Raw genomic sequence first — 10921 nt, 5'->3', positions numbered from 1 at the left:
ATACCAACTTGCCTGACTCTACTCCATTTTCTTGTCAACATTGGCCAAATCAAAGGCGAGCAAAACCTTGGCCGAAATTTTAGCTAGCCAAATATTTCGTAGGGTGAATTTTTTTTTTTTTTTGAAAGGAACACAGTTGCATTCCATTACATGGTGTTGCTGGGCAAGTCACCTGCTACAGCATCTGATACAAAGTTTGGGAATTGACCAAGCCATATTACACAAGACCCAATACTTAAGCCCCTACCATACGCAGCTAATGTGTGCGCTGCTTGATTACAAGATCTTGGACAGTGTTTTATACATACCCCAGATGCATCTAAGCCGAAACTTTATTTCCCTAAACGCAGCACCTAGAGCAGATAATCATAGGCTTCAGAATTGACGGCTTGCTCCAATGAGATTGAATCAGTTTCTAGCATCACCTGGTCGCATCCTAGTTGTATTGCTGTGTACTTATGCTCAAAACAAACGTAACTATACAAAAAATGTACAGTGAGTTGAAAACAATTAGCATCTGATTTGAACCGAGCTGTTGAAAGAGAGAAATACCTGAGTAACATTGATATGAAGTTAGTTTGCACATGCAGTGGTAACTAGCATGCCACATCATCCCTGAACAGAAAATAGACAACAGAATCAAAGATTCAGCTAATGATGTTGTGACATGTAGCACTTCCCAATCAGGACAGTCATGAATGAGGAACACATACCTCTGGAAAAAATATTAATCCATATTTGTTCTGCCCAATGACAGCATGGATATCCAGGATATGTACAATGCTGATCTAACTCCACCAAATGCAATCAACACTAAATACATTTGGCAAGCACTGCAGTATTGTTGCATCTTTATGTGAGCTGTGTGTTTTGAACGAGGTAACATGGAGGTTGTTTTTCTTCATTTCACATCACATCAACAAACTGAGTACAATCAATATCTTGGAGAGTAATCTTGCCAAGAAGTAGATCGCTTGCATGCATGGAGCACAGTGGGAGGCATTTCTTGTTCAGACTCTCATGAATGGCACTTAGTCCTTGGACCCACTTTTTTTCATTCAAAGGGTCTACATTTAGGCGATTCTGCAGAAGACGTATTCGGTAAAGGGCAGTTTCTGTTCCAGCACAAAAATGTGCCAGGCACGGAAGGGAGGTGTCATCGACTGCCAATCTGACCAAGATCATTGTCAAGGCTCCATCCACCACAACAGGAAAAAACTTATAAGCCGAGCGCCCAAAACACTAGGCTTATGCCGGTTTGCACTCGGTTTATATATAAGCCGAGTGTTTTTCACGGCTTACAAGACACGGCTTACTAAGGAACAGCTTATCAAGGGTAAGCCGAGAGCCACGGGGAAAACACTCGGTTTATATAAGCCGGGTGCCAGCGAGCACACGGTTTACATGTAAACCGAGGGCCGAGGCGAGCCGCACGGTTTATATGTAAACCGAGGGCTGAGGCAAGCACACGGTATAAATGTAAACCGAGGGCCCCCAACACGGCTTATATTTAGCGGGGTCGTCGGATAATGGCTTATAAGCCGGGTGCCGCGTCCTTGGACACACAGCTTACAGCCCAGCAGGGTCATGGCATAATGGCTTATAAGCCGGATGCCAGGCCCTGGGACACACGGCTTACAACCCATTGGGGGCATATACATGCCTTATAAACCGGGTGCTTGCCGCTGGGACACACGGCTTATAGCACTCGTAGCATTTTATTTGTGTACGTATGCAACTATATGCTACAAATGGCTTCTGGGAGCACCAACAATATATATACAGCAAAGTTCACAGCAACAATATACTACAAGTTGACAACCATAACAAACCAACCATGAGTAGTCCACAAATGCATACATATTCAAAGAAGGTTCACAAAAACATGTGTACATATGCAACAAGAGTTCACAAACAAAAGGGCCATGAGTTCAAAGTCCACAAGCGTGCATATTCAACAAGGGTTCACCTACAGATGCAACAAGAGTCCACAAATGGAATCATTAGTTCCAAGTTCACACCTAGCATGAGTTCAACCTAAAAGATGCAATCAGCTTCCACCACAGCATGTATGCCCACCATCCATGGCATCCACGATGCAAACCTATAAGTTTCAAATTGAAGCCAAGTAAGAATTTCCAAAGTTAAATTGCAGATCAATAAGGCACAAGATTTAACAAGCATCAACATATAAATTTCAAACTGAAGCTAAGAAGTATGAATAATATAAGGATCAACATTTGAGGGCTCTACCATCAACAATACACAAGTTACAAGTTGAGAGGCACAACCAACGACAAGACACAAGCATCAATAGTGCACAAGCATAGACAACTACCTCGAGTGATCATTGTGGTGTGGAGGTTGAAGCACCATGAGCCCCAGTGGGTGTCACTGGGCTTGCTTGGGCAGGTGTAGATCCACCTACCACAAAGTTATTGGAGCCTTCTCCCGATCGAGGACACTTCAAGCATGAGACGGTAAGATGGTGAGATGCATGATTGAAAAGTTGAAGACTTACAAAGCTAAAAGTAGGAAGCGGTGGAACAGGCGGAAGATCCGGCAAAGTAGAACCCTGCATATTAGTACTGAACCGAGCGAACGTCTCCTGCAGGGCCGCCTGCTGTTTAACCATGAATTCCTGCTGCTGAAACAGGGCTTGCTGCATTTTCATGGCTTGCTCCTGTTGAAGTAGGGCATTGGCCTGAGCCTCCAGCCGCAACCTGGTTTCTTCCTGCCGCAACCTGCTTTCTTCCTCTAGGCGAGCCTGCAATATGCCATCACAACAAGTTTACCATCATTGCAATGCAAAGAAGAAACCCGAAGGGAGATCAATGAAGCAAAACATACATGGAATTGATGGGCGGCGCTCAATAGCAGGACGTGAGCTCGACGTGGTAGCACGGAGGTGGGCAAGTTCTGGAATGTCCTTCTTACGGATGGAACCGTCACCAACATATAACCACCCACGCTTCTTGCCTTGTCCCGACTTGAGGGAAACCGTAACATCAATGTCCTGTGAGGCTGGATCAGAGTTGGGCCCGTTGCACTCCTTGAACTTCCCACTGTATGCATCAATCCTCAACCCAGCCCTTGGGTTGACCCACCCCCCTTCCAGTTTCTTTGACTTGCGGGAGAGACATAATCCCGTGAAGGTATTGAGCGGCTCTTCACCCTCACCTCTCTCCCTATTCTGCAATAGAAGCAATAATATCCATAAGGGCACAAGTTGAGAAGTTCATAAGCCAAATATATTATTACCTTCTTCTGCACGTAAGCATGGAGGTTGAGGTTGCCTTGAAGGTGTACCGGACCACCCATCAAGGCACGTCGCTCCGAAGCTGCTCTGCGTGTGGCCCTCCACTCTGGGTTTATCCACCTAGATATGATTTGCTGGTAGCAAGGAATCTTGTTGTTGCACCACAGGGGAACCGCCTGAAGTATGTCAAATACATCCAACTTAGGAATGAAACTAAGTTGTTTTAATCGAGGCAATCCCAAGTAATTAAATGGAAACTACCTTCATGTACATGGAACGGGTGAGATGCACTCTCCGGGCTAGCGGCTTTTTAAGAAGGATCTTGCGTTCATGCGCGAAATACTTTACCACAACATTGACGCGAGCCTCGTAAGGCATGTCTTGGACAATCTTCTTGGCAATCTCCTCCACGACCTCATTATTTTCATCCTCCATACCCTCAACGCAAGTAAAGACAGTTATCAATGCAATGATTTTGAATATTGGCAAAGAAATAACTAAGAAAATTGACAAAGAATTTTACCCAAAAAATCGTTGACCACCCGCTCAGCAGCACTGCGGTACTCCCTGTCCCACTTGTCTTTCGTATCTGGAGCGCGTTTCCAATGCTCCCAAGACCAAGATGGCTCCTCCTCACCGTCTCCTATGGGAACCAGGCCGGGGTAATAATGCCTACAAAGACATCTAATGATGGTGCTTGGCTATCGTGGCAGGATTGTGCCTTCTGGAATAACCACCAAGGCCCTGCACAATGGAAAGGCAAGTAAGTTAGTATCTGCAAAAAACTTGAATGTAAGGACGTAGTTAAGGGTCCACAGAAGCACTTACCTCACACCAACTGGTTTAACAATGATCCCCTTATGTGGATATGGTCGCGAAGGGAGCGTGGCCACCCCACGCAACCAGATTTTGGTCTCCTTAGGAACCGGCCATTCCATGTCCTTTGCCGATTCCCCCACCTCATACTCTCCCTCCTCCAACTCCTCCTGCACAACTAGCTCCTCCTCCCCATCCTCCTCTGCCTCCTCTTCCCTCTCCTCCATAACTAGCTCCTCCCCCCTCTCCTCCTCCGACTCCTCCTCAGAATGGGCAGAGGGGATAGGGCTAGCAACACGGGACACAAGGGTACGACCATTTCGTCTACCCCGGGTACCATCCACCGTGGCTCGTTGTGCGGGTTTGGCCCTGCCTACCTGTGTGGAACGTGTCGCACCGGTGCCCCTCTTTATGACCCCCGTCAACTTGCCTAACCTTTCAATCACATTGCCAAGTCTCACAACTTTGTTGTTCTTTTTGTTGCCTGGCATCTTCTTAACACCTGCTCCAAGAAACAATAATGCGATTAGTTCATGTTGAAAACTTCATATCCAAAACAAAATCAGTTCAAAAAGGCACATTTAACAGATCATATGCAGAAGTAGAGCAGTTCAAAAGTTCAATTTCAAAACTTCATATGCAAAACTAAAGCAGTTGAGAAGGGTATGTTTAAAAGTTCATATGCAAAAGCAGAGCACTTCAGAAGTTCATGTTTAAAAGTTCGTATGCTATAAAAAAAATCATATGCAAAAGTTCACAATCATAGGGCGAGAACTTCTTGGCAAGAAGCACAAGTTCATAGAACATAGAGTTGTCTTACATCTTGGATACTAAGGAGTATATTGCAGGTGCCTTCCAGGAAGTTTACCTAATTTCCTGGTTATATGTCAAAAGAACACATCTTGGAAGACAAAAATATGTCTTGGTTTACTTAATATCCAGCTTCTTGGTTATATCCAAATACGAAAGACAGAGATCCAGAAAGTTTACTTAATATCCTGGAAGACAGAGATCCTCACCTCACGTCGGTGCTAGGTGCTATGTGGGCTGAGGATAATTGGCCATGAGCAATTTAGTTGGAGGTGTCCCTGGGAGTCTTCTTCCTCCAAACTGACCAAGTTGACAAGAACATCGAGTCAGCTCAAATCTTGCTGCCCTGTTATATATATATGTACTACTCAGAAATAACAGGTTGCAAATAAGAAATTGCAGACTACTCTGAATTCAAGCTTTGACTCATCAAAAGTCTGCGACCTGTTATATATATATGTACTCATTAAAAGCTTTTACTCTGAATGCAAGTTTTTCTTGCTGCCATGAGTGAAAGCTTTTATTAACTAAAAAGTACTCTGTTATTGTATCTATCACGGCGCAAATTGGCAGAATTTAATTTACTTCTGAATTTTTACAAATTTCTGAAACTCGCAAAAAATTGATTATGCGAGACAGTGAATCAAAATACTACTTTGACAGTGTCAAACTACGCATATTTGTATTAGAACATATACAACAGTGATCATATCTGTTGGTCGGGTAGCTACTTGACCATGGTAATGCTATAAAGCCTTGTACAGTTTTTATTTTCGGTTGGTACAACATTGCACACTTTTTATTTCTTCAGTCGTATCAGGCCTCGCTTGGTAGCTTTGTTCAGATACGTTTGAGACCCAGCACAACACGAACACAGATGAGGGATAGGAGTTGAGGGGCGCTACCTTGGGCCTCGATGCGTGGTGGCGACCGTCGACGAAGCAGAAGAGTTGAAGAGGACGACGGTGCAGGTGGCCGGCAGCGTCGGAGTCTAAGAGGAACGGGGCGGCGACGCCTGAGGAGAAGGTGCTCGAGGCGCCGGTGTCGGTGACCTCGGGCCGGGCGGAGACGTTCCCGGCGTTCTTCTCATCCTCGCCGAGCACCTTGCCGCCGGAGGAGGCCCAGCGACCTCAACCCTAGCGAACGGGGGACGGGGGGCGGCGGCGGCGGCCGGGCATGCTCGGGAGAGGAAAAGCGCGATGTGTGGGGTGGGGGCGGGGGAGATCTGGAGGAGAGGAACGGCGTCGGAGGAGGGGCGGCACGGCGGCCGGTGGGTGGGTGGGCGAAGACGGCGGGGCGGGCACAGAGGATTTCGGCGGCGCGGGGAATGGGGGGAAACAGAGTGAGCTTGTGGATTTGGGGGGATTTCAGCCGGCGCGGGGAGAGGATTTCAGCTTCACGCGTGATTTTTGCTAAGTCCCGCGCCTTCGTGAAAATGTAAGCCGAGTGTCAAGTAGTGTTACACGGTTTACATTCTTATTTCATTACAACTATTTTCTTTATTTTACTTTACTTTTTTTCTTTCATATTTTTTTGGTATTTTCTTTTTTTAACCGGTTGGACCGGTCGGCTTTTCTAAAAGCCGGTCAAACCGGTCGATCTCCGTTTTGTCAGCAGACAAACCCTATCGGGCACCACCACTCCCCTCCACTACCACACTTATCTGGCCATGCCGCAGCGACGCCGCCCCTCCCTCGCCGCGATCTACATTTCTCTCATGTGTTCTTTCGACCCTCCCTCACACGGTTTTCAGATATGAGCCAATCCGTAGGGCTCGCGCGATCTACGCCTTTGACCGGAGTCGAGAAGGGTTTCACCGGGGTGAACTCCTCTTGGTTTGTGTTATGGTAGGCCATGGTGACATGCCGGAATAATTTTGAGCACACAACTTCACAAGATTCCCTGCCGGCGGTGCCAAGTGCGGCATCCACACTGTAGGTGCATAACCTTCCCACAGGACTATCGTGTTTGTGTGGCAACTGTCGCACCAAAGCTGTGTATTGCATATTTAAACATCACACCGTCCTTTAATACATATAGTTGGACCACATGGAGATGGGTGTGCTCTTCCAACCCTCACTCGCACGGTTTTCGGAGATGAGCCGATACGCAAGGCCTGTGCGATCTACACCTTTGACCGGACTCGAGAGGGGTTTGACCGGGGTGAACTCCTCATGGTTTGTGTTATGGTAGACCATGGTGACATGCTGGAACAAGTATGAGCACATGCTTTCACAAGATTCCCTCCCGCCGGCGCTAAGAGAGACACCAAGACTGTAGGTGCATATCCTTCCCACAAGATTATCGTGTTTGTGTGGAAAATGCCGCACAAAAGTTTAGTACTGGATGTTTAAGCATCACACCACTCTTTCATGCATATATCTGGACCACATGCAGGTGGGTGTGCTCTTTCGACCTTCCCTCGCATGGTTTTTGGAGATGAGTTGATCCACAATGCCCGCACGATCTACAACTTTGATCGGACTCGAGAGGGGTTTGAAAGGGGTGAACTCTACTTGGGTTGTGCTACGGTAGGTCATGTTGACATGCCAGACCAAGTTTGTGCACATACCTTCTCAAGATTCCCCACGGGCGATATTAACTGCAGCACCTTTGTTGGTGCAGACCCTTTCAGTGAAATGTCGTGTTTGTGAGGCAAGTGTCGCATCAAAGTGTTGTATTGGGTATTTAGACATCACACCACCCTTTTATAAATATATTTGGGCCACATGCTAGTGGGTGTGCTCTTCTGACCCTTCCTCACATGGCTTTCGGAGATGAGCCGATTCATAAGGCCTGTGCGATCTACGCCTTTGACCGGGGTCAAGAGGGGTTTGACCGGGGTGAACCCCTCTTGATTTGTGTTACGGTAGACCACGGTGACATGCCAGAATAATTTTGAGCGCACGACTTCACAAGATTCCCTCCCGGCGGTGCCAAGTGTGGCATCAACATTGTAGGTGGATAACCTTCATGTGGGGTTGTCGTGTTTTGTGTGGCAAGTGTTGCATGAAAGTTGTGTATTGGATATTTAAACATCAAACCATCCTTTAATACATATATTTGAACCACGTGCAGGGGGGGTGTTGTTCCAACCCTCCCTCGCACGGTTTCCGGAGATGGACCGATCTGCAAGGCTTGCACGATCTACGCCTTTGACTGGACTTGAGAGGGGTTTGACTGGGGTGAACTCCTCGTGGTTTGTGTTATGAGAGACCATGGTAACACTCTAGGTGCATATCCTTCCTACAATATTGTCGTGTTTGTGTGGCAAATGCCACACCAAAGTTGAGTGTTGGATGTTTAAGCATCACACCACCATTTCATGCATATATTTGGACCACCTACAGGTGGGTGTGCTCTTACGACCTTCCCTCGCATGGTTTTCAGAGATGAGTCAATCCACAAGGCCCGCGCGATCTACGCCTTTGACCGGACTCGAGAGGTTTTTGACCGGGGTGAACTCTACTTGGTTTGCGTTATGGTAGGTCATGGTGACATGCCACACCAAGTTTGTGCACATACCTTCTCCAGATTCCTCACCGCTAGTACTAAGTGGAACACCTCTATAGGTGCAGAACCTTTATGCGGTACTGTCTTGTTTGTGAGGCAAGTTTCACATCAAAGTGTTGTATTGCGTATGTATACATCACACCACACTTTCATACATATATTTGGGACGCATGCTGGTGGGTGTGCTCTTCTGATGCTGCCTCGCACGGTTTTCGGAGATGAACCGATCTACAAGGCCTGCGTGATCTACGCCTTTGACTGGACTCGAGAGGGGTTTGCCCTGGGTGAACTCCTCGTGGTTTGTGTTACGGTAGACCATGGTAACATGCCGAAATAATATTCAAGGGTAAATGGATAGAGATGAGAAAATTGAGGGCATGGAAAATAAGGGTTATTAAAACTGTCGGGACAGAATGGGTGCGAAAGAGAAGAAAGGAATAATATTTAAATGGTAAATATATATGCAATCAAAAGCATTTTAAAACTTATGTTCTTGCAAAAAATTTGCAAAGGATAAGCCGAGTTTGTGCAGGAAGCACTCAGCTTATAAGACATGTAAGCCGTGTGCTTGAAGAAAGCACTCGGCTTATAAGGCGTATAAGCCGAGAGTCATGCCGGGGCGCACGGTTTATAGGCTCCTCCATGACGACGCCGTCAACGACCCTTCATTGTAGACACGTGGCAAATATGTTTGCCGAGTGTGCGCTATAAATCGAGTGCTTTTTTGTATAAATACCGTGTGCATTATTTAAGCCGAGGGCTTTTCTGGGCACTTGGCTTACAAGACACTATAAGCCGAGTGCTTTTTGTTTGCCGGGTGTTGTTTATCCGGCACTCGGTTTAGAGGGAACGTAAGCCGAGTACCCGATAAATAGCTCACGGCTTATAGGCTAACACACGGGAAAATGGGATTTTCCTGTAGTGCACAGGCTTTGGATCAGAGAGATTCTTATCACCCATCATCTTGATCTCCCTCTCTGTTGGGAAGTACACTTCTGCCACTCCATTTTCATTTGTCACCTTCAAATCCTTTGTATAATGGCTAATTGCTTGCCCTTGGTGCACTCGTGCTTCTCCGCCAATGTCAAGAAGCAGGAGAACCTCAAGTGATAACTCACAACAATCTTGACCATCTTGAAATTCCGACAGCAGCAGAAGAAATCTAGCCACCTTCTCCCCACACCAGCATACCATTTGATGATACCTGCATCATCCAGACAGATAAGTAGCTTTATCGGCCGTGGCGGCCGACCCATGGAATTTGTGAACCCGGCCAACTTTACCGCCTTTCTTACAAGCTCTATTGGTGCATTGACCCTCATTTTCAACTCTGTCAAGTCCTCAACAATCCTCTTCTCGTACTGTCTCTCGTCCTCCTCCTCTGCTAGCATCTCCTCATCCTCAGTCATGGCACGGCCCCTCCTCGGCATCAAGAACCTGTCGAGTGTTTCCTGTAATTGATCATAGGAGTCCACCAATGCTGGTGGCAACAGATCCCTAACCCTATTCAGTGAAAAGAAGTCACCGGATGTGAACAATCAGTGCCAATAACGGCGATGCTCCTGTGACTTGAAGTATTCGACCACTGTCTCCTCTGCCCAACCCTTGAACTCCTGGCACACTTCATCCTCAATTCGGAAACCAAACTCGAACTCATGCCCACGCCTCACCTTCTTGAACAAGTGGTTCAGTATCTTCAACCCAAGCTTCTTCCTCCGCGTCTTCCGGGCATTCTTCAGCTCCTGTGCCTCTGCTGCCTTCCTCTTCAGATACATCTTCCTTGCCCTCTTGGCCTTCTCGGACATGGGAGGGTGTAAGACTGACGGCGGCACAGCTTGGAACTCCATCCCCAGGAATTCCATCTTCTCTGACACTGCACTGTGGACTGAGCTACCAAACCTGTCAACCTTCACCTCCAAGTCCCTCTCCAGCACGGTGAGGATCCTATCTCTGACCTCAAGTGTGAGCTTCTTCGACCCGGACGTCACAACCATCGTCTTGTCGAGATACCGGACCGCATACACTCTCACAGGCGTATGCCGAACGCTCTCATCCTTGACTCTAGGGTTCTTCTTGTGCACCTCCTCCCGGATGGCCATCACCTCTCTATCCACAGGATCAAAGAATATGTTGAGCACCGTGCTGGTGAGCTCGGACTCTTGAGGGAGCCCGCGGCAGAGGTCGGAGCCGCCGAGCTCGAAGGCTATCGCATCGGAAAGGAAGAGCTCGCGCAGATAGCCCAGGAACTCCGGGTCGTCGACCTTGCCGGAGATGGCGTCGAGAAGGCGACGGACGTGGCGGGGGCCGAAGGGCTGGCACGGGACGGCGACGCGGAAGAACCAGGTGGCGTTGGGGATGGAGCGGAGGTAGCGGACGGCGGCGTGGCGGGCGCGGTAGGCGAAGGTGGCGGCGCGCGGGGCGAAGACGGCGTGGAGGGCGGAGGCCGCGGAGAGCATGGCGAGGCGGAGCGGGAGGGACGGGAGCGGGAGCGGGCGGCCCTTGAGGCGGGAGGGGAGGATGAGG

At 48.0% G+C, this 10921-nt stretch overlaps 1 protein-coding gene and 1 pseudogene across 5 annotated transcripts; both read right to left on the bottom strand.

The window, feature by feature from the left end:
* Positions 1-893: 893 nt before the first annotated feature.
* The window catches only part of LOC119350828, a 10619-nt pseudogene continuing 591 nt past the window's right edge, over positions 894-10921 (bottom strand).
* On the bottom strand, positions 1825-6163 carry LOC119349469. Of its 5 annotated transcripts, none has more exons than XM_037617510.1 (9): positions 5791-6163; positions 5095-5185; positions 4088-4577; positions 3521-4003; positions 3262-3435; positions 2851-3193; positions 2522-2767; positions 2339-2464; positions 1825-2104 (listed from the first exon to the last, which is right to left on the bottom strand). In XM_037617510.1, the coding sequence occupies exons 4-7, from the start codon at positions 3692-3694 to the stop codon at positions 2628-2630; spliced, it is 831 nt and encodes a 276-aa protein (XP_037473407.1). In that variant the 5' UTR covers positions 3695-4003; positions 4088-4577; positions 5095-5185; positions 5791-6163; the 3' UTR covers positions 1825-2104; positions 2339-2464; positions 2522-2627. The 5 variants fall into 5 exon arrangements, with proteins under 5 accessions (XP_037473407.1, XP_037473408.1, XP_037473405.1 ...); XM_037617511.1 differs by having other exon boundaries at positions 2339-2445; XM_037617508.1 differs by having other exon boundaries at positions 2339-2767; positions 3521-3697; positions 3783-4003.

Source organism: Triticum dicoccoides, chromosome 1B (genome assembly GCF_002162155.2).
Source record: "Triticum dicoccoides isolate Atlit2015 ecotype Zavitan chromosome 1B, WEW_v2.0, whole genome shotgun sequence".
Classification (NCBI taxonomy): Eukaryota; Viridiplantae; Streptophyta; class Magnoliopsida; order Poales; family Poaceae; genus Triticum; species Triticum dicoccoides.
Note: the sequence above shows the minus strand (reverse complement) of the source record. Positions and strands in the feature narration are given on the sequence as shown.

Excerpts from the sequence above, each read along its gene's own strand:
- LOC119349469 (XM_037617509.1), bottom strand. The coding sequence starts at position 3,694 with ATGGAGGATGAAAATAATGAGGTCGTGGAGGAGATTGCCAAGAAGATT. Across the intron at positions 3,436-3,520 it reads CCCGTTCCATGTACATGAAG|GCGGTTCCCCTGTGGTGCAA; the intron begins GTAGTTTCCATT and ends GACATACTTCAG. Across the intron at positions 3,194-3,261 it reads ATGCTTACGTGCAGAAGAAG|AATAGGGAGAGAGGTGAGGG; the intron begins GTAATAATATAT and ends CTTCTATTGCAG.